General features: G+C 31.3%; 2 protein-coding genes and 1 long non-coding RNA gene across 5 annotated transcripts in view; 2 read left to right on the forward strand and 1 right to left on the reverse strand.

The window, feature by feature from the left end:
- Positions 1–2,974: 2,974 nt before the first annotated feature.
- LOC114328878 (40S ribosomal protein S23) lies at positions 2,975–14,251 on the reverse strand. Its single transcript, XM_028277846.2, has 4 exons — positions 14,093–14,251; positions 13,608–13,767; positions 12,907–13,105; positions 2,975–3,154 (listed from the first exon to the last, which is right to left on the reverse strand). The coding sequence occupies exons 1-4, from the start codon at positions 14,094–14,096 to the stop codon at positions 3,086–3,088; spliced, it is 432 nt and encodes a 143-aa protein (XP_028133647.1). The 5' UTR covers positions 14,097–14,251; the 3' UTR covers positions 2,975–3,085.
- A 298-nt stretch (positions 14,252–14,549) lies between these two features.
- On the forward strand, positions 14,550–16,671 carry LOC126887709 (uncharacterized). Of its 3 annotated transcripts, XR_007699152.1 has the most exons (4): positions 14,556–14,694; positions 14,749–14,840; positions 14,943–15,098; positions 16,394–16,671. It is a non-coding gene; the product is annotated as an uncharacterized LOC126887709 (long non-coding RNA). The 3 variants fall into 3 exon arrangements; XR_007699151.1 differs by having other exon boundaries at positions 14,550–14,840; positions 14,943–16,082; XR_007699150.1 differs by having other exon boundaries at positions 14,559–14,840.
- A 1,563-nt stretch (positions 16,672–18,234) lies between these two features.
- The window catches only part of LOC114328879 (zinc finger protein 675-like), a 45,996-nt gene continuing 39,688 nt past the window's right edge, over positions 18,235–24,542 (forward strand). Inside the window, exons 1-2 of the mRNA XM_028277847.2 lie at positions 18,235–18,381; positions 18,494–18,586. Coding sequence (XP_028133648.1) covers positions 18,506–18,586 — 81 coding nt within the window. The 5' untranslated portion in view covers positions 18,235–18,381; positions 18,494–18,505. The remainder of the gene's footprint in view (positions 18,382–18,493; positions 18,587–24,542) is intronic.

Genomic DNA, 24,542 nt, shown 5'->3' on the forward strand with positions numbered 1-24,542 from the left:
AACTAAAGCAATGATCTTTACAACAAAATACAAATATAGCCAATTAAATACGGATAACATTCTGCTACAAGTAAAAAATGAAAAGATTGATATTGTAAGATGTGTTAAATATTTGGGGTTTCAAATTGACAGTTGTTTGAATTTTGATCATCATTTTGATTATATTGTCCGTAAAATAACGAAAAAACTATATTTTTTTAGCCGAATATCACAAAATATATCGACTCAAGCTAAAATTACAGTTTTTAATTCAATTATTCAGCCACATTTTGAGTACTGCGCAACTATATTGTATATGTTTAATTTAAATAAACTCAATCAACTACAAAAACTACAAAATCGTGGCACGAGAATTATATTGAAAACAAATCGACTTACACCTGTATCATATATGCTACAGGCTTTAAGTTGGTTCACAATTGAAGAGAAACTGTATTATTATACAATGATTTTGGTTTATAAAATACTTAATAATGTAGCTCCAGATTACTTTAAGCAGTTTATAGTGTACAATAAAAATGTGCATGATTATTCTACAAGGAATATGGGGAATATTTACATAGCAAAAACAAATTATAGAATGACGATGAATTCATTAGTATTCAGGGGTTTTAATGAGTTTAACGCTCTACCAGGTGAATTAAAAAATACAATGTCACTAAAATCTTTTAAAACCAAACTTAAGCTGTATATTAGAAACAAGTGATGTAATACTTTATTATGTTAATTTTATGGGTGGGTATTGTATGGTATTATATGTTGTAAATTTATTTAAAGTTTGTTTAATTTCATTTGATGTTGCTTAGTTATATTTGATTTTTGTAAATGATTTGTAATATCTATTCTCTACATTTATTGTATATTAGGGTAACCTATTTAAATGAATAAATATCTATCATTCTATCAATGATATACTTAATATTTTTTACAATGTTCTTTACTCAGTTATACACATTGTAGTACCACAAAAGAGTGTCTCAAGGGTACTTTCCTTTTTCAAGACGGTTCTATCAAGATGTGTCCAGCTCGGAAAATTCTATTGTCAATGAGAGTAATGTGAAAAAATAATTCTGGCCCTGTCAACTCACAACGAAAATATGTTTTACAATGAGGCGAGTTGCCAACTGGGGCTTGATCTTCCATATCTAACTGCAGATTATTTTAAAATTGTTTACTGAACAAGATTGTCAGGCGGTTATGAATCTTTATCCTTAATGAGTCCAGGGCCAGATGGAATACCCCTATGTGTCTTTATATCGTGGAATACCCCCCATTATTCTAAAAGCATGTAGTTTCGTACTTTCTCGTCCTCTCTACATAATATTAAACTCTTCTTTAAAGTCTGGTTATTTGCCAGTTTTGGAAGACTAGCTTCTTGAACCCCATATGCAAATCAGGGAATAGAGCTGATTATAGGCCAGTTTGCAATTTAAATGTAATTCCAAAACTATTTGAAAAAATCATAATAAAATATCTCACATCAGTGTTAACATCAACAATAGTACATACATACTGCATGGATTTCTAAATGGAAGGTCTACCGAGCTTAAATTACTGGTTTAGTGAGTTTCTGTCAAATGTCTAGGATGGTGGTGGTGAGGTACACTGTATATATACTGACTTTTCTAAGGCACTCGACAGTGTAAATCACACAATTTAATTGGATTAGCCGAGGCTAGCAGGTTTGGGTAGTTGGATCAGCGGCTATTTGTCTGATAGATCTCAAATAGTAAAGGCCAAAGGCTTTAAATCAAAGGAGATAAAAGTGCCTTCTGGTGTGCCTCAAGGGTATCATTTGTGACCCTTGTTATTTAACATCTTTATACATTCATAGATTGTATCAACAGCGTAACCAGGAGGATGGCCCTAAGAGGGGGGATTACAACTACTGGAAGGTCTCTAGCAGGTATGGTGTTAAGCATATAGAGCTCAAAGTACATCCCAATGGGGGGGGGGGGGTTATAACCCCCCCCGGTTACGCTTATGACTGCAGTCAGATTTGTCCAGACTTGTATGAAAGAAATTGCACGATTTAAATCCAAACAAATGCCTTCCTACATATTTCTCTAAAAGGCATTTTCCTATGCAATTTCTAACACCATCTTGAATGTCAGCTACTAAGGATCTTGTAGTCTTATTTGACAATGCTCTATCCTTCAACTTTCATATCTCTTGTATTAAAAGAGATTTCGCAAATCTCTCAGCAAACCGCCTATTGGTACTGTTCACTGGTCAGAACCCTTTTGGAATATGCTTCCTGGAATCTACATATACATGCCATGTACACAAATTAGAAGTGAAAAGAAGAGTATTATTTTGCCTTTAAGGCTGGATTGGATCTCCCTGATAACTACGATCACAACTATGATTCACATCACACAAGATTTTTTTCTCTCCTCTTCAAATTCATAGATAATGTATATGTATAGAATTTGCTGTAAATATTTTATAAGTAATACTTTTTTCAAATAGAGAAGTGATTTTTGTTCTCTAATATTTGTGATAAATAATGGCTGTTGTTTCTTTGTCAATATAGGCATAGATCATGCGTAGCAAAAAAATTTGATTAATAGCAAGCTGAAAATTTGTTAACAGCTTAACGGTGTTGAGTGGGACAAACTTTGACGTACAGGAACACTGGAAGTTTTAATTGTAAAAAAGGTTAAGTTTAATAAAAGGGTAGCAAATCAATTGAAGTTCTGTCAGACAAAATACATGGGCCATTTTCTTAGTATGATCCAAATTTTTAATCTGTTCCACAATTAAAACTTCCCCTGTTCCCATACATCCAAAGTGTGTCTGACTAGACACTGTTAAGCTATTAACAAATTTTTAGCTTGCTATTAACTTTTTTGGTATGCGGGACCCAGTCCTAATAGCTGTACATGAATTGTTTTAATTCTTTACACTTATTGTTATTTTTGATTTTAAAAGTTTTATTAATTTATACATTTTTTCATAAATAATTTCCAGCACAGGTATAAAATTGTTTATTGAAATAAAACACTGTACAAAATTATATGCTTAACACTTTATTTAAAAATTAAAAGTGCCAAGCAAATAAATAAAAAAAATAACATTTTAATTATGATCTTGGCCTTTCCTTCTTTTCTTTGTATAAAGCTAATAGGGACACATTAGCGACCTTAACAACCTGAAAATAAAAAAAAAACAGATTAACAAAACTTATCCAAAGACCATGAAATAATATCTAAGGTTGAATGGTAAATGGTTGTAACCCACAAATCAACTTTTTTCAGGAAGTAAATCCTCTATTTAAGTAATTTTATGAGGAATTAACTTGTTTTTCATTAATTTATAGATGAATTATTGATCTACAAATGAATGAGAACAATTATTAGGTTAATTCCTCATAAACTTACTTCAGAGTATTTTTTCTAGTTACTGCAAAAAGTTGTTTTGTAGGTTACAACCTCTTGCTGTTCAACCACTGATGACTGAAGAACAAGTCACGACTATACTACTGATCAATAGTGGCCTAGAGCAGAATTCACTACTGTTATTTTTTACATTTATTTGTTAAATAAAATTTGGAAATCTAACGAGATAAAAAACTCGACACCAAACTAAACATCTTCAATAGTAATGTAAAGACACTATTCATCCGCATGGACTGTGTTAATAAATACTCAAGAACAATTCTAAGAATATTTTGGCCCATCCAGATCACGAACAACTTATGAAAAAAAAAACTAAGCAAGAACCAATACATAAAGATATACGAAAGAAAAATGGTTGGGCCATACTTTGAGGAAACAGACATAACAAAACAAGTATTGGAAAATTCCAATTCCAACCTCCAAGAAAACACGAAAAAAAAAAAAAAAAAAAAAAAAAAAACAATTATTTATTAAAGAAGCAGAAAATGATGGCCTAACCTGGTCAGAGAAAAAGCACAAGATAAGCAAAAATGGAGAGTGACAGTAGATGCCCTATGTTCCAGTGGAAACAAAAAGGATAAATAATTTCTTAAATAATAATTTTATTCATACCCAGAGTCTTGAATCTAGCCAACTCACTTTACAATTTACAACTGTTTGACAACACCATCAGTTGTTTTAAAAGCAATTTACAGGGGTAATATTTGAGTGAAAGGTGTGTAATAATTTGTTTTTAAGTTATTGTTTTCATTACTTATTTCTATATTGTATATACACACACCCAAACTTATATGGAATCACCATGTATTTCAAAGTAATATTTATTTCTTTTGAAAAAACTTGTTGTTGCGAAGATTAAAGGTTTTTATTGAAAATAAACAAATATACAAAATACAAGACAATAGGATAGTACAGCCCGGTACGGTATAGATTATTTGCTTGAGTTGCAAGTTGAACGAAAATAAATAAACTAACTTTTGTGCCCAAAAACGAAAATATGCCTCATGTGGGGTTATAGAACAACGAGGAAAGATTATTGGTCTTGTGGAGAAAGTAATGTTCTCAGATGGACATAGCTGCAGAGCTAGGCGTAATACAGGGCGTTCTGTCCAAAACATATGCTAGGTAACAGGAACTAGGAAAGCTCAAAAATAAAGCAAGGGAAAGTTGCCAAAAGTAATAACGGCTCTCAGGCTCAATCAGCTGGAAGACACCCAACCATTTCCACCTGCAGCTCCAAAGGCAGCTTTTGCAAGCTACATGTGTAACTGTTTCAGTTGAAAGGATAAGAAGAAGAGTTTGTACCAAGAAGTATACAGCAGGTGACAGTTATGGGTTCCCGAGTTATCCAGGCAGCACAAGATTGATTCTTCACCACCAAAACTGGAACATTGGGAATTGACAAAATGTGCTATTTTCAAAAACAGTCAGAATTTAATGTAATCAGATGGAAAATCAGACGACCCACGAAATCGTGTACTTGGAGGTCGAGGAAGACAAGCAAGAACGAAAACTGTCAGATCTGTTCACAAATGTACAAGGGAAAGTGTAATGTTCTGGAGAGGAATTGTGATCCGTAAAAAAACTCCTTTCATTTTCATCCAATCAACTTTCAACTGCTCACAGGTATGTTGATAACCTGTAGTCAGGCTCTGGAGAGGCGCAACAGGAGAAAATTTTATTTTATTTCATGATAATGGACCTCTACATACCATTAAGAGTGACTAGAGACATCATTGAAGCAAAAGGTATCCCTTGTTTGGAGTGGCCTGCTTGCTCACCCATGCTTAATCCTATAGAGTATTTGTGGGATATGCTTAAAAGAAAAATTAGAGCTCACCGGGATAATCGACAAAACACCCCACAGCTAGTACAAGCTGCTTTTAAAGGATGGAGCAACCTACCACAATAAAATGTTGATAATTTGATTAGGAACGTGTCCACGCAAACTGAAGCTTGCATAAGGACTAGAGGTGATAACACTGACTACCACAAAATACAAAAAAATAAATAAAAACAAGTTAAACATTATTCATTTTACATTGAAATTTTGTATGCTATTGATTTTAAAACAACTACTTTCAATTTGTTTGTTAAATACGTTATTGTTTTATTTAATTGTTATGTATTTGTTATTAAATTGCTTTAAAATAAATATTGTTTGACTTCGTGTGTTCGTTTTTTAAAAATCGCCCGAAATAATAAGAAATATCAGGTGATTCCATATAAGTTTGGGTGTGTGTATATTATATTTCTATATACAGTAAAACCTCCGTTAACAGAAATATTTAGGGAGGGGGATACGCAGTTTCGGATAACAAGGAATTTCTATTAAAAATATCAGTTTTTTGTATTCTTCTTGTATCAAATTATATAGTATTTTTGGTCATTCGTATTAAAAAATACTGTTAGGTGATTTCATAATATGTTGTATATTTCGTTCTTTAGTTGTATGAAAGCAATGTTGATGATATTGACAAATTAGCATAAAATTGTTTCCATTTTACGATAAAAATATACTTTTTATCTACGAAATTATTGAAACTGTCAGCTGTTTTGGTTAACAGAGGTTTTACTGTATTTGTTTTCTATATTCTATTAACTGATCTATAATTGATTGAAAAATGTAATTTCTTTATTTTATGTAAAGATTAGTTTAAAAGCTGAAAATTAATGCTTGGCTTTTGCGACTTTTTTTTAACTCTTGCTGCGCATTTCATCAGCAACATTTGGTTAGGGTGGTTGTCACCAATGAGTGAATGTGTTTACTTACATTCCAACCTGTACTGTGAATTTAGCATTTGGGAAAAGTACTTTCAATACGCTAATTAAACTAAACTAAAAAAAAACCTCTACCATTGAGCTATTCTCGGTGTGCAAGGACTTAGAAGGGAATTGAGAAACGAACGTGCGCGAATAACGGAGAAATATTGCAACTTTCTTAAATAATTTATATTGTCAAATTGACGTACATTTCATATCTACTGTCATTGAAGAATAAAAATTATATGTTGCTCCACAATATTAATATGATATGCAATTATTATATAAAGGTAAATTTAATTAATTGTATTTTGCTTGCAGTACTGCATTTTAATAACTAATTTTATTTACTACATACAATTGTTTATGTTTTAATACATAACCTCAATCTTATTTTTTCTTATTATTTTTTTGGACTATGGCCTTGACAATTATCCAGTAACCAGGACTAATATAATTGGCCAATATAATTAAAAGTGCGAATAATATTGCACAGCGTAGAAATAGATGTCGCTTTGCCGAACTTGCACGGTCCCAATATCCGCTATTGACTAACATACTTTACAACGAGATCTAAATGTCATTGCATTATTGGCATTTAAAATGGCTTAAATTCAAAATAAAACTCCATGCATCCATATAAAAGCTGTTGAATATTGCAGTGTCATCAAGTTCTGAGCTATTCTGAAAATTTCAGATGACTAGCTAGTAGGAAAGTATGTTTAAAATCAATTAAAAGAGTTTAAGGTCAAATTTTTCCCTCTGAACAGCTAATGTGCAGGCTCTCCCTCTGGTTAAGTTCAGGATACTTTCGGGCACGCTCCACAAATACACATACACATTATGTCATTAACGGAATAAGACTAGGATGGGACAGCTGTTTGTTTCAGGTTGGCCATTCAGAATTTTATGTTTTTTTATTTCCATAGATTCTAATAAAGATAGCTTAGGTATTTATTTATGAATATGAAGAATTTGAAATTGGACACTAAAAGAACGAGTATGACCTAGGAGGTGTGAAGTATATTGGGACCGTGCAAGTTCGGAAAAGCGACACCTGCTTTCATAGCTCGGCAACATTTTTAGCACTTTTAATTATATTGGCCAATCATATGGTCCTGGTTACTGGATAATTGTCAAGGCCATAGTCCAAAAAAAAAAAAAATAATAAGAGGATAAAATAAGATTTAGGTTAGTTATTACAACATAAACAATTGTATGTAGTAAATAAAATTAGTTATTAAAATGCAGTACTGCAAGCCAAATACAATTAATTAAATTTACCTTTATATAATAATTGCAATCATATCAATATTGTGGAGCAAAATATAATTTTTCTTCTTAAATGACAATAGTTATGAAATGTACGTCAATTTGACAATCTCAATTGACAATATGAATTATTTGAGAAAGTTGCAATATTTCTCCGCTATTTTCACACGATTGTTTGGCGTATCCCTTTCAAGTACTTGCAGACCACGAATAGGGTGAGGCAGATAACTGGCCTATTAGAAATATCTGGAGAACTAAAGGCAACAGAATCATGAAAACTGGAATAAAGGGGTTTTGAAGGATGATCTATTAAATGACACCCTGTATATTTTTACATTTTTGGATTCTCCTCAAGATCTTCTTTCTTAAAATATGAGGTTTTGTAATATTATACAGGGTATTTTAAGAGATATTTACGTTTTTTTCTTAATTTCGTAGCAATATTCACACCCTGTAGAATTGTAATAGTTTGACATTAAAAACTCTGCTTACGTTTAAGTGATTTTTAATATAGTCTATTATTGTTAAGAATCATTAGTATAGCTAATTTTGAAATTTTAGTATACAGGGTTGGTCGAAACTCGGAATGAATATTTTCTGAGTTTTCTTAAATGGAACACCCTGTATTTTAGTATTGTAATGAAATAATATTTCATGGTACTTTTTTATTTTATAAGTATTCCCTACACCTAACTGCTTTAATTTGTGAGTTATTGGTGATTCAAACTAAACATTAATTTCAACAAAACATACGTAAAATTTTAGTAGGTTGGCCGTGAAAATATTCAATCACAAATAATTTTTCAGGAATAAATACATATTAATCCAGACTGATCCTTAAAATTACCAATAATGGTTTAGCTATCAAAATACCTATGTAAAGCACAAATTAAAGCAGTCAGGTATAGTAAATGCTTGAAATAAAAAAGGACTATAAAATATCACTTCATTACAATACTAAAATACATGGTGTTCCATTTAAGAAAACTCTGAAAATACTCATTCCGAGTTTCGACCAACCCTGTATACTAAAATTAAAAATTTAGCTATTGGGACCATGCAAGTTCACCAAAGCAACCTCTATTTCTACGCTCTGTACTTTTATTCGCACTTTTAATTATATTGGCCAATTATATTATCCTGGTTGCTGGATAATTGTTAAGGCCATAGTCCAAAAAAATAAGATGCAGGTTATGTTATGCAAACATAAACAATTGTATGTAGTAAATAAAATTAGTTATTAAAATGCAGTAATGCAAGCAAAATACAATTAATTAAATTTACCTTTATATAATAATTGCATATCATATCAATATTGTGGAGCAATATATAATTTTTCTGCTTCAATGACAGAAGGTATGAAATATATGTCAATTTGACAATTTCAATTGACAATATGAATTATTTAAGATAGTTGCAATATTTCTCCGCGACTCGCGCACATTCGTTTCTCGTTTCCCTTCCAAGTACTTGCATACCGCGAATACTAATTATTCTTAACAATAGTACACTATATTAAAAATTATTTGAATGTAAAGTTTTAGATGTCAAACTACTACAATTCTACAGGGTGTGAATGTTGCTATGAAATTATTAAAAAAAAAAAAAAACATAATTATCTTGAATCCAAGAATGTAAAAATATACAGGGTGTCCTATTAAAAAAAAAAACGAAGTTATAAGCAACTTCCGGTATTCGCGGTGTGCAAGTACTTGGAAAGGGAAACGAGAAACGACCCTGCGCGAGTCGCGGAGAAATATTGCAACGATCTTAAATAATTCATATTGTCAATTGAAATTGTCAAATTGACGTATATTTCATACCTTCTGTCAATGAAGCAGAAAAATTATACAGGGTGTCCCGAAAAGATTGGTCATAAATTATACCACAGATTCTGGGGTCAAAAATAGGTTGATTGAACCTCACTTACCTATATACAATAGTGCACACAAAAAAAGTTACAGCCCTTTGAAGTTACAAAATGAAAATCGATTTTTTTTAATGTATCGAAAACTCCTAGAGGTTTTTTATTGAAAATGGACATGAGGAATCCTTACCGTAGCAACATCTTAAAAAAAAATTATAGTAAAATTTGTGTACCCCATAAAAATTTTATGGGGGTTTTGTTCCCTTAAACCCCCCCAAACTTTTATGTACGTTCCATTTAAATTATTATTGTGGCACCATTAGTTAAACACAATATTTTTAAAACTTTTTTGCCTCTTAGTACTTCTTTGATAAGCAAGTGTTTATCGAGATATTTTGAATATTTGTCGAATCCACCACCTATTTGTATATGGTTAAGTATGATTATAGGCACCTGTTAATAATCTGAAAATTTATTTATAACTTAAATTTTTTGGTATATTTTGAAAAAGAAGCCACATCTTGATAAAAGTTGACTTATCAAAAAAAGACTAAGAGACAAAAAAGTTTTAAAAACACTGTGTTTAATTAATGGTACCACAATAATAGTTTAATTGGAACGTACACAAACATTTGGGGGGTTTAAAGGAACAAAACCCCCATAATTTTTTTATGTAAATATAGTAAAAAAGTAGCCGCATCTCGATAAAAACTGGCTTATTGAAAAAATACTAAAAGGCAAAAAAGTTTTAAAAACGTTGTGTTCAACTAATAGTACCACAATAATGAATTAATTGGAACGTACACAAAAGTTTGGGGGGGTTCAAGGGAACAAAATTCCCATAAATTTTTTATAGGGTGGACAAATTTCACTATAATTTGGTTTTAAGGTGGGCCTGTCATAAGAATGATACATGCCCGTTTTCAATAAAAAATCTTTGAGAGTTTTCGACATATTGAAAAAAATCGATTTTCATTTTGTAACTTCAAAGGGCTGTAACTTTTTTTATGAGCACATTTGTATTAAGGTAAGTTAAGTTCAACCGAACTATTTTTAACCCCAGAATGTGTGGTATAATTTATGACCATTCTTTTCGGGACACCCTGTATATTGCTCCACAATATTGATATGATATGCAATTATTATATAAAGGTAAATTTAATTAATTTTATTTTGCTTGCAGTACTGCATTTTAATAACTAATTTTATTTACTACATACAATTGTTGACGTTTTCATAACATAACCTGAATCTTATTTTTTCTTCTTATTATTTTTTTGGACTATGGTCTTGACAATTATCCAGTAACCAGGACTAATATAATTGGCCAATATAATTAAAAGTGCGAATTTTAGTATAGAGCGTAGAAATAGGGGTCGCTTTGCCGAACTTGCACGGTCCCAATAACCGGAAGTAGCAAATAGATGAAAATATTTTCATTAAACAGATGACTTTTTAAAACCCCTTAATTCAAATTTTCATGATTCTGTTGCCTGTAGTTCTCGAGATATTTCTAATAGGCCCTTTATTTGCCTCACCCTGTATACACAGAATCTGTTTATTATTAAAAGCCCTCGTTTATTTAAGGTTCCACCAGTTTGAGAGATTTAAGCTTCTGAGAGTCACCATAAATATATAAGTTTGTACAGTATGTCTCATGATCATCTTTCAGTGCGTCACAGTTTTTCGATTTCTTTCTAACGCATTAAATTGTATGTGACAGAAAAAAGGCACGTCATTGATTACATTTCGTCAGTGACATTTTTATAACATTTCTAGTTATTTTATTCTAGTTATTCTAGTTGTCGATAGATGGCGCCATAATAAAAAAATAATTTTTTTTAGTTAGATAATATTACAATTATACAATCTGTATAATTTATAAAACTATACAAATCAAAGAAAATACCATTTTATAAATGCAAGAACCACATTTGATTTGTTTTTATTCCAAATTGAAAATAAAATGTGACAACTGTCAGATTTAACTAAAATGTCATGTTAGAATAAATGTCATAAATGAGGAGCTGAGTATCAAAGACGGACTACTCCATTTTGTACCTTTTTCAGGAAAGCTGAAAAACTGTAGCGCCTTATATTCTCGACATACAATTGTGATTTTTTTTATGAATATACCTCTAGGGTCTCTGAACACTTCTGAATAACGAAAATGTAAATATATTTATGGTTTATTCCCTAAAATCAATAAAGAAAATGGAGTTGGCCGATTTTGTCACCAAGCTCTGGAGCTGTCCGTTTTTGAACCCAATGTTGACTATTTTTGTCAAATAATTTCTTCCTGGCTTAATTTTTAAGTGCTTCAACTACGTTAACTTGCATTTTTTGGAAAAATAACGCGAAAATATTTAAAAAAGACACAGAAAAACTGTTAAAATAACGTCGTAAACTGTTGCAAACTTAAAACGCAATGGCCACTCTCAGTAGGTTTATTCTAGTGCACATGACAACGTGACGTAAATACTACCATTCGATTGGCTGTAACGGAGTAGTCCAATTCTGCTACAAAATCAAGTTGGAGCTGTCCGTTTCTGAAACTGATGCTCGTTTTAAAATGCAATTTTTTGCATTTTCTAGCCGCTTTTGAAACTAAAGCAATTCAGATTTGAATTCCCCGGAAAAAATCCTATAAGACTGTACCTTTAACTCAATTTTGATAAACATGGAGTTGTCCGTCTTTAATACTAAGCTCCTCAAATGTGTATTATCCAACGAACTGTCAACACTGATGGAATCGCCATAAAACGAAGTTAATGGCGTCAGGATGAGATAGAAGATAATCAGGTAAAGGAGGGAAGATAATCGGACAGTGCTAATCAGGTACGTTGTAGTTGTAGCAAATTTTACCTGACAAAATCTCTGTCTCTCTAGAAGTGCTAGAACCTCTCTCTTGTATGTTGGCGCCTATCTCGCTTCACTGTTGGAATGGGACGGGGCCATTCCATCAGTGTTGACAGTTCATTGGTATTATCACGGACTTACCCTTTTTCCTATCATTTGTTACGCACTGAAAATTGATCATGAAAAGGACAATACACACCACTATTGTAAGTGTTCCTTACATAAAGGCGTTAAATAACAGAAAAACTGGTTCTATGTGCACAACTCATCTAGATTCTAGAATATAATCTTTCTTTGAATTACCAATTTCAAATTCTCAATATTCTAAACTAAGATGGTACCCTATCTTTACTAGAATCTTTGGAAAGTAAGAAAAATTAAAAAATACAGATTCTGAATATGTATTAGATGGAATCTATGGAATAGATGTTTACTAGAATCTATGGAAAGTAAGAAAAATTAAAAAATACAGATTCTGAATAACACTTTAGAGACAGCTCTTCCTCCTCAGTTTATTCACTATGAAGTTTAGATGCATGATAAAAATACATCACTTGAGAAAGACACTCTGCCACCGAAATAGTGATAAATTAAAATTAATTTTGTGGAAGTGTTTTAAACAAAAGTTTAGTGTTCTATCATTTTATGGAGATTGAAAATTATGTGAAACAAACATTTAAATGCAAAATAGCCATTGAATGATGCACTAACTGAATAGATTTTGTATAAATACAAAATATTTACCTTAAATCTAACTCCGGGAATATCTCCTACAGCATGACCTTTACGTCCAAAACCTGCAACTAGAACTTCATCGTTTTCTTCTATATGGTTTAAGCAACCATCTCTAGGTACGAAGGCTGTGATTTTTTTACCATTTTTAATTAACTGTACCCTAACGCACTTGCGAATAGCAGAGTTAGGTTGTTTTGCTTCAACTCCCCTACAAAACAAATTAAAATTATTAATATATACAATTTGACAAAATCTAAATGATTTACAATGGATCTTACCAAGTTGATGATTGTATGAAACGCAACGCACAGAATTTTCCTGTGATTGGAATGCATAAAAGACCATTCACGAGGAAATTCTGCCTGTCGAATTTTGATTCTTTTCCTGAAAATGGATTATGTAGCGCACATATCAGAGTGTATAGTTGATTGAAACATCTACCCAATGGTTCAGAGCGCCTTTAATCTTGCATTGTTTTAAATATAAACATCATATACTTAAAATTTAGTATCGATGGTCTCACAATGCTATTCAAAAATATAGGTGACTGACCCTAGATTTTTAACATGCTATTATAGTAAACACAGGTATTAATCAAAATAATGAGTTAATTAAGATTTACAGCCTAAATGAGATCAAAATTCAGTAGCCAAATATAAAATCGTTTTAATTGAAAGACTATAATAACAGTACATATAAAAGGTACTTACACTTTTTCCAATACAATTCCTTTAGCATGAGAAGCACCTCCAAAAGGATTAGCCTTCCATCTAGTTCCTAAATGTGCCTTTTTGTAATCTTTATCAGCCCATCTTTGTTCACGACGGTGATTCACATGTTTCCTAGCGGTTCTCAATCCACGGGGCTTACCTTGATAAATAAATTGATCGTCAAATATCTCTCAATATTACTATAAAACAAATTTAGCAACTTCACTTAATGTATATTTACTATCAATTTGAAAAATTATGTTATAGAAGACCCGATGATGAAGGATAAAAAATATTGGTTGACAATTTTCATAAGGCGTTGCTACTACAAACACAAACTTATTTATCGAAAACGATCACAAACAGTAACGAATTAGTGAAACGTAAGACTCATTTTCGTTTAATGATTTTGAAAAGTTTATCAAAAACCAATAGTTTTAAAATACTTCACTAAAAATGAAAAAAACTTACAGAACGACACTCACCCATGTTGACGGCTCAAAAACTTTGACCGGAAAGAAATAATAACTGCTACCAACAAAACAACCGAAATGGTTTTAGTAACCCATCAGTCACTAATACCAACATTAAAAACTAAAACTTCAGTTGCGTATACAACCACAAATAAAAATATAAAAAAATATTTTCTCTTCCAAGTGAGTTGCTTTTTTGCTTTAAAAGAAACCCTAATCTAAAAACCCATTAAAAACCAATAAAATGGTTCTATTCGATAAGTGTAGTTAACCAGTTTTAAGAGCATTTGGTATCGGAGTCAGATAAACCAGAACTTCTAGATAATTTTATAATAATTTCTTGAGTTATTCATAATAAATTTATATTTAAACAAGATGAGATATAATATTTAATATACAAACACACATATTTGTTATTACCATAAAAATAAATATATCAACTAAACACTACACATTCAGAATTGCATTTTTAAAAGGCCCGGTCTTTTCACCTAATATGCTCTTATCTGGCAGTTAGCTATCTGGAGGATAAATATTTATTCGCCAGATAAAATGTACCCGTCTTTTCACGTCAATTTATGTTCCAGTTAGTTATCCGGTAGATAAGCTTAAAAGTAAGTTTGGATTCCGAACACACCTGACTTTTATGTTTATTTTTATAATTTCAGCTTTAACTTAACCTAACATAATTAGATTCGAAGTATTTCAAAGATGATTTTATCGATTTTATTTCCATTTTGGAAGAAGGAATGAAGGAAATGTAAGTAAATCAAAGAATTACAACTTAAAAAAATAGGTATACAAAGTCATAAGGTTTAGAAATACATTTCCATATTTTAATCAGACAACAATATTGTTTTAGAAGGAAAACATTGATTATGCTGAAATAGTTTACTGGAGAGCTTGAACAAGAGGTAAATCCATTTTAAATTAGAGGAAAACTGTTGATTTGTATGTAAAATAGAAGACAAAGACAAGTTTAAATAAAGACAAGCTAGCTAATGAAACAGATGCAGTGGTAATTTTGTTTACATAATTATATATGTACATATTATATGATTATTAATATTAGGTTTGTTCTAGCAAACAGTCAAACTAGTCAGAAACCGTCAGCAATTAGTTGCTCAGTGAGACAACATAATACAGTCACCAGTGCTATCCCCTATCTACTCGCGCTGGTCGACTATTCGCTGATGGTTTCAAACCGTTTGAAACTGATGCTAGAACAAACCTAATTACTGTTCAATGATGTAAAAATTTGTTAATGTGGGGAAAACTTTTATTTAAATTCAATACTATATTTCTGTAAATATCATGCAATATGGCAAAACTTGATGTTACGTCTGATTTTAGCCATAATGAGATTATTTGCTTGATATGCTATTTAGTAACATTTCTTCAAGTTGGTATAGTTTGGTATGTGTATGATGAAGGTAAAACCCCCTTTGTCCCACATGTCCCCTTTTAACTTACAGTAGAACCCTAATTATCCGTGCTATGATTTTCTATTACTCAAGTTGCATTTTTGAGGTTTTATCAACATAGCGTCATTGTAAATCACTTAACGGAAACTCTATATGACGAAAGAGAGACTCATAATGAAAGATTTATTTTTTCTGTTATCTTTTTATGGTAGGTACATAATATTATAATATGTATGTGTATACGTACTTATTATACATAAGAAATACATGTTCGGATTATCAGTGCCACCTTCGGTCCCGAGGAGCACGGATAATCTGGATTCTACTGTATTAGGTAGGCCAGAACTTGATATATTACTTGATTTCTTATGTTGATTACTTTTCGTTTTTGGGTTGACAAAACATGATTTAAACTTTCAAAATGCCCTCCTGAAAAATTAGGCTAGATGGACATATCAATCATTGTCAAAACGCTACAGATTCATAATCCATCCAACTGGTATATTGAATAGTAAACTAGGGATAAACCAACTATGTATATCAAAACACAATATTTTAAAGATTGGATAATTTACATGGTAAATTGAAGAATCCCAATAACAAGAATAAAACCTAATTTTAATATTTGTTATGGGTCATTCCACGAACATACGCCTGTTTTGGATTACTTCGACAACGAATATTTTACGTTGCAAAATAAGAAGAACAAAAGTAAATTGCAAATTACATTGTTATTTATTGGAATAATTATTAGTGCCATTTACTTTCGTACTTCTTAGGTTGCACAGTAAAATATTCGTTGTCGAAATAATCCAAAACAGGCGTATGTTCGTGGAATGGCCCATAGTAGATATCTTTCACTTTTCTAAATAAAAAAAATTGGTTACAGATATGACAAACACCTAGAAGATGGAATCCTGTGTTCTCAAAGAAAAAGCTAGCTCCAGAAATAAGCTACCAATAATAAACTAGAGAATGTATTACAAGAAAGAACAACGCTAATACCCAACATAGCTCAATTGCTTCAGATAGAAAAAGAGGAGGAAAGGGTAGAACACAAGCGTGCCAGAGAAAATTAAAGGGCAGAAGAGACACAAAAATTCATTGATTTATTAAATTTAATAATTAAATTATACAAAGGACAATTAAATAAAGAATAAAAAATTATACATGTATATTAATGCTCCTTCTATTTCCCCATAAAGCTTGTTACTGACCAGGAGGTATACTATAATAGATATATTACATCTCATATTGCTCACTATAATAATGAGTGAGCCTGCATAAACGGAACCATAATATACATTAGGTATAGTTCCGTGTATGCAGCCTCACTCATTACTATAGTGAGTGATATGAGATATATTTTAGTATAGTTCCCCGTGCGTGACAAGCTTAACACAAAAATTTTTATAAGGTTATCAAACATCATAACTTCAGTAAATTCAATAATTTAGCTTATTCCTGGTCTATACTTAGCAATTCATTTTCAAAATTGTCTTCATTTTCATCTCTCTCTATGTTATAAATATATTGCTTCAGTGTAGGACAACTGAATACAAAAAGGGATGTATTTGCGGACTCATTAAAAAAGTAACAACCCATTGCTATGATCTGAATTTAAACAGCAATAATACAGAATTACTTATATTTGGCACAAAAAAATATTAGTAAGAAGGTACCTATTTAAAACATATCCGGGGAGTATTACGAAATTCTCAGAATATAAAATCAGTCTTCCTATATTCTATTTTTTTTAGAATTTCATGATACACCCAGTATGTTTTGGATACTTAACAGCAGCTTTTTTTTCAAGGTAGGTATCATCTACTGTTTCTGAGAACCATGTGCATACATAATTCTAGTTACTACCTACATATATCAATACCTTTCATTTTGGAATCGTAAAATATTTGGCAATTCAAAGAAATGATGGGATAAGAAACTATTCTATTTTTATTTTTTACAACTTGTTTTCCTTTGTAAATGAATATAGTTGGGTAGGTATACAATAATACATACCTATTATAATTTTTTCAAATTATAACCCATCTTTAATTTAATATCTAATAACTCTGCTTAAAAAATTACAGTAGGTAGGTATGTATAAAAACAAAATAACATAAAATTTGTGATTGAGAATTTTTAGAAAGAACAAAATTTTACTTTTGCAATAAATTCAATCAGACCCTCAAGATTTTAGGTTATATTTTTAGTTTCCTGGTAATCAGAAACCATGAAATATACGAAAATCAAAGTTTATCTGCCAGATAACTTCTTATTCGGTACTTTATTCGGCAGTTAAATATTTGATATTTAACGTCAATTTATCTGCCGGATAACTTTATTCCAGAGTGAAAAGACGCTACTTTTTTTATCTGTCAGATAAACTTCCCGTTAACTATTTATCCGGAGGTGAAAAGACCGGGCCTAAATAATTTAAACATGATATGAAACCATAACTTTATATGAAATGTGATTTTTAAGATCAAAATGAATCTTAGAAAATAAAATCCTTGATTTTATTATACTATAGTCATTTCTACTAACTCCTTTTTTTAAATCTACAATATTTTTACAAATTTGAGTTTGAATTTCTTTTAATATTATTTTACTCTACTTTTTTTGATAAATATTTAATATTTTATTAGCAGATGTTGGTACAACACACCCGTACAACATACGTCAAACTGTCAAACGTCAAACTTTCAATCGATTAGGAGACAGCATTTTGACAGGAAAGCTGATTTTTTGTATATTTTTTAAGAAATGTTGGAATTTTGGCTTATGATCCGAATTTTCTGGATTTATTTTTAATCTGTAAAGAAAATTTCATTCTATACACTTTTAAATTAGGAGTATAAAATATTGCTAGAGGTATTTATTTCATTTTGAGTAATAAAGTTCAGGTTAATGTTTGTTTATTTTTGTATTGCAAGAAAACAAAAATAAAAAATATTACAATTTAAAAAATAAATTAAATTTTCAGCTTTACTTAAACATGGATATGAGCGATGATGATGACTTTCACCCATCTTTGGAACCTGTAGTGATAATAAATGATGAGGATGATTTGGAAGAGGTAAATAATTAGATTTTTGTGTATTGTAAAGATGTTTTGTTTGTTGTTTGTTTGTGTTTATATGACTGTGGACACTAATTCCATTCGTCAATTTTGTAGAAAAATATATCACACTTACATGGGGGCACCCTAATTCTTTTTACAAATACTAATTTTTCTCTGGTAACAAAATATGACTTTCTGTTCAGTGAAGCTTTCTGTGAGTTTTCCAAGTGTATAATAAGAATCTTAATCGTTACATTATTTGCATTTATAGATCACCTGACTCTTTAATGGATCTATTTTTCAGAACCTGCTAAAATTCTTAGATGACTTGCCCCATAAAAGCAGAAACATTCAGGGGGACCTCAACATGAATTATGCTGTAGCTTGAGGTACCTAAATGTCCTTGATCAACATATATATGAATCATATGGTCTAACAATGCATGTTAATTCTCCTACAAGGATTACAAAAACTACATCTACCATAATTGATTATATTGTCACAGATTTCTCACGCCATGATATCTGGTCTACAATTATTAATGAGGAACTATCTGATCATGAAGCAGTATATACGAAGTTAAACATCTTCAGCAAATTCTTCTCTAAAACCCAATGTTTAGGCAGGATTTTTTCCACTTTGAACTTTCGTAAATTTCAAAATTTTTGCATAACCTAGTGAGTGCACTTTCCTTTTATGAATGTAGACTATAATTTCAGTGATTTTTTAGATAAGCTTGTCTGTATCTTAAATAAGGCATTACCTTTAATTACAATTAAACCAAAACATCGCAAACCCTGGACTATCAAAGGTATCCGCATATCAGGAAATAATATGCTTTCACTGCTAACACTACATCAAAAAATTTACTAATGTCTCTATCACTCAATATATCACCAAGTACAGCGCAAACCAATCTTAAACTTATTGTCTGGCAAGGTTTAAAAGTGTTGCAAAAGAAATTTGGTCCATAATTAAATAAACAATGGTAGGGGAGCCCAAGCGGGGATTTTTGCAGTAATTTAAGCATGTCAGATTATCATATGGGGAGAAACCTGGTACCCTGTAGATGTACCTCTACCATATATTGGCTCTAAACACAGGGACGTTCGTTAAGGGGGGCCGAAAAAAATCTATCCTTAGAAAAACTTGACATCGTCAGATTAAGATAAGGTAAGTTAAGTACAGCTGGTTCCTAAAAAACTGATATGACTCTTAGTAAGATTTGATCATTTTGAGCAGTGTATGCTTGGTCTGACATTATATTTATTATGATAGACAAATAATAAAATAAACAAACAAACAGCCATTTTTTGAGGTTGAAGTTATCTGACAAATTTTATGATTTGTCAGTGACAGTGACAGTATGTGAATAATAAGTATTTATCCTTCAAAATATAATAAATTAAATATAATTAAACTAATATTCATTATATCACACCTCATCAAATGCTTTTTACAAGAACATAGTCAGCGATTTTGATATGGCTTAGAGCAAGATTACATCAAGATCGCCTATAAATCGTGCTGGTAATTGCCTTGCAGCGAGACCAAAAACAAAAAGAAGAAGAAGAAGAAAGTACACTGCTCAGTTTTCTACAAAATACGCTTTAAGAGTCGTATCATTTTTTTTTGGAGCCAGCAGTACATGCAAAACAGTGTATATTTCAACCATCTGGTGATATGGGCGGGGTGTAAGGAAATGGGTAAGTCACAAAGTTTCACAAGAAAAAAAGCGAATATTTCGCGAAATGAACGATAGATCTAAAAACTAAAAAATATGTGCTCAATATTTGTCAAAAATCTATCGAATGATAACAAATATGAGTAGAGTAGAGTAGAGTAGAGTAATGACTTCCCACAGAGAGGGGTGTGGGGTAAATTTAAAATTTTAAATACGAATCCACCGATATTTCACGAAATGAACATCAGATCGAAAAACTGAAAAGTACACTTATTCAATATATTTGAAAAATCTATCGAATGGCACCAAACACGACCCCACACGGAATTGGGGTGGGGGGTTACTTTAAAATTTTAAACAGGAGCCCCCATTTTTTATTGCAGATTCGGATTCCTTACATAAAAATAAGTAACTTTTATTTGAAACATTTTTTCGAATTATGGATAAATGACGCTATTCGCGGTGTGCAAGTACTTGGAAGGGAAACGAGAAAGGACCGTGCGCGAGTTGTGGAGAAATATTGCAACTATCTTAAATAATTCATATTGTCAATTGAAATTGTCAAATTGACGTATATTTCATACCTTCTGTCATTGAAGCAGAAAAATTATATATGGCTCCACAATATTGATATGATATGTAATTATTATATAAAGATAAATTTAATTAATTGTATTTTGCTTGCAGTACTGCATTTTAATAACTAATTTTATTTACTACATACAATTGTGTAAGTTTGCATAACATAACCTGCATCTTATTTTTTCTTCTTATTATTTTTTTTGGACTAAGGCCTTGACAATTATCCAGCAACCAGGACTAATATAATTGGCCAATATAATTAAAAGTGCGAATAAAAGTACAGAGCGTAGAAATAGAGGTCGCTTTGCCGAACTTGCACGGTCCCAATAATCGGAAAAAACGATTGTTGGAAATGGAAAATTAAATTAAAAATGGAAAGTCCCCACTACAATGGAAAACTTTACTTAACTTTTTTTGGTTTTAGAACTTACTCTTCACAACCCAATAGGTCCCCAAAGCGCTCGAGTGACTACACATTTAGCATACTTTCCTCCCCTACTACAATCTTCGAAATAAAACGCACACAGCTCAAATATTTTCATTCCAAACCCTGAAAATCTAAATGAATACTTCGTTAATGTGAATAAAAATATAAAATTTTAAAATCATAAAAATATAAAATTTTGACTTTAAAAATGCAAATTATATCCTTATTAATGAATATTTAGGTTCAGTCGACTGGAATAGGGTTATCGATGAGACAGATGTAAATAATAGTGTTGATAAATTTTATGAAGTGTTAAATTCCTGTATTATCTATTTGTACCAAAAACTAGATGCAAAAACTCAAAATTTCCGAAATGGTACACTCCTCATCTAAAACATTTATTATTTCAAAAGAAGATTGCTCATGCAGTACACAAAATGACAGGATCTAAGAAGGATTATGATCTTTTTTCTAATTTGCGTCAAGAATTTAGGGATTGTTACGAAACATGTCATCAGATTCACCTAAATAATTTACAAACTGCTATGTATGATAAAAAAGATTTTTGGAATTATGTAAATAATAAAAGAAAATGTTTTGATTTGCCAAACACAATGAAATATGAGAATATAACTTCTGATAATTCCCAAAATATAACAAATTTGTTTAGTAAATTTTTTAATTCAACGTATGTTACTAGTAATACAGATTATCCAGCTGTAAACTCTGATAATAGTAAAAATAAAAATGTATACCATTTTTATTCAGTTGCAATGCGAAGCCAAAACTGTCTTAATTTTTACTTAGATTAGAGAGTGCAGCCAGCACTCTTATCGACGATTTCACCTCTTGTTAGAGGCTCTTCAGAGAATGCATAGGCTGCTTACTCTAATCCTGGTAAAATTTTTTCGACATATTAGTCCCCCACTGCAACTGACGTGAAGGTAGTAGGTGCATAGCGGCATCTGCTAAATGAAAGATTAAGATTTTCAACCTAAGAAAAATATTTGTAAAATAAAATATTTTTAAAAGATTTTGAATGGAAAAACTTATTAGTCCATTTCCCTGGTGACACCTCCAAGGCTTTTACAATATGCAAGCCAAATGGATGCTGCAGTGAAGACAAAAGGGAAGGAATTCTACACTATGCAATTCACAACCCCTGTCTGCAGATTGGCAAAGTTCCAACGGAAAATGGACCTAGTTACTCTATAGGAGTAATACTCAGTGCTGTTTTTGTAACAATATAGGTTCCGGTACGCAATGTTCTGGGGGGTCTGGGGAGTGTTCATAAAAGGGGGTCCGCCCCCGGGAAAACTTTTAAAATTTAGCCTCAATAAGGGCGTTTTAATGCTATTTGTGAGCAAGGAAAAAATTCAGGAATTTGTCTCTAATTTTGTTGTTTTTTTATTTTTGTCCCAAAAGGTACCGGTACGGCGTACCGGCGCGTACCGTCACAAAAACAGCACTGGTAATACTAATATAAAAATAAAAATGTATACCATTTTTTTTAATCTTTCTGATAATAGTCTTTGTGTTGAAATTTGTGATATTACTGTATTGTATTTGAATTTACATCTAAGATTGATCTAAAAGTAAGTTGTGGACCTGATAATATATCCCCTCTGTTCATATTTATTCGCTCATATTTTTGTCGTTATTTTTGGTCTCCCATACATCCTCATTACTTCTTCATTTGTTCCCTCCAGGTTTTCTCCGCTATCTGTATACCTCCAAAAATCTTTCTCAGGACCTTCCTTTCCCATATCTGTATCTTCTTCTCCTCTTGTTGATTCATTACCCATGTTTCGCTCGCATACAACACTGTGGGCCGTATTATCATTTCATACATTCTGATTTTCGCGTTTATTGATACATTTTTTGCTTTTAATATCGTGTTTAAGGCACCCACAACTCGATTTCCCTTCAATAATCTTTTATCTATTTCTTTTTCTTCCCTTCCAGTATTGGTTACAGTCACTCCCAGGTATTCGAATTCTGATACTTCCTTAAATTTATATTCATCTCCTTCTCCTTTCATTTTTATATAGTTATCCTTTTTATTTATATCTCCTTTCATTACCATGTATTGTGTTTTTCCTTGGTTGATTCTTAATCCATATCTTTTTGCTTCCGCTTCGAACTTCTGGAATATTTTTTGGATATGTTCCTTTGTTCTTGTTAGGATGACTCCTAACATATCTACTGTTCCTTTATTAGATTGTTTTTGGAATATGGTAGCAATATTTGGTCTCTGCATTATAAATGCTACAAAGATCTATTAGAAAGAGTACAGAGAAAGTTCTTAATATTTATTGCTTTTAAATTGAGAATACCTAAATGAAATTTAATACATTGTTTTACAATCTTTACTTAAATTGCCTACTCTTGAAGAAAGGCGAATATTGTTAGATGTAGCATTTATAAATATATAAATTAATACGAGGAGGCATTGATGCTAGTGCTCTTTTGGAAAAGGTTTACTTCCGTACTCCCCGTAGAGACACCAGGTCCCAAGACTTATTTTATTTAGAATTTCATAATCGAACTTATACTGTAAATAACCTTACAGAGAATGTGTAGAAATGTAAACAAATTTAATACTATTGATTTTTTTCATTTATCACTAAGTACTATTAAGAATGAGATCGAAAATACCTTTTTATGTAATTACATTGTGCTTTAATAGTTTAGTTAAATTTAGGTTGATTTATAAAAATGGCAAGTCCGTAAATAGACATTACATTACATTAACATTACATTACATTAAAATTAACTATTTTGCCAAAACAAGATCCCATTTCCTGAACTGATGCAAATAATCAATAGTATCAAAAGCAAATCGTCCTGTAGTACTGATGGACTATCCATAAAAAATTGCTCAAATTTCCCAAAAAATGTGTTGGAAGTCCTCATCTCACTAATTAATGATTCTTTTCATAAAGTTAAATTTCCAGAGTACCTAAAGACATCCATTATTATTCCTCTTCACAAGAGTGGTGAAAAGTCTAAAGCTTCAATTTAATGGCTCCCTTCAGTAACATTCTAAGCGACATATTATTTGAAATCGAGTTTTCTGTGCAGAAACGTTCTATATGACATTCCAGACATGGGAGAGGTATTTTCATGTTATTGTCATTGAGGTTGGCAGCCCTGTGACTTGCGTCTTCCTGCCACTTTTTGAAACTCCGCGCAGTAACGTTACAAGCGCCTGAAGATGTCTACATTACCGCGGGTAAGTTAGGAACCCTCTGATATAAATCAGTTAAACTGAAGTA

The sequence above is a fragment of the Diabrotica virgifera genome, chromosome 7, assembly GCF_917563875.1.
Source record: "Diabrotica virgifera virgifera chromosome 7, PGI_DIABVI_V3a".
In the NCBI taxonomy this organism is placed as follows: Eukaryota; Metazoa; Arthropoda; class Insecta; order Coleoptera; family Chrysomelidae; genus Diabrotica; species Diabrotica virgifera.

Excerpts from the sequence above, each read along its gene's own strand:
- LOC114328878 (XM_028277846.2), bottom strand. Across the intron at positions 13,106-13,607 it reads GGAATTGTATTGGAAAAAGT|GGGAGTTGAAGCAAAACAAC; the intron begins GTAAGTACCTTT and ends TTTGTTTTGTAG. Across the intron at positions 3,155-12,906 it reads TTCCCGGAGTTAGATTTAAG|GTTGTTAAGGTCGCTAATGT; the intron begins GTAAATATTTTG and ends TTTTATTTTCAG.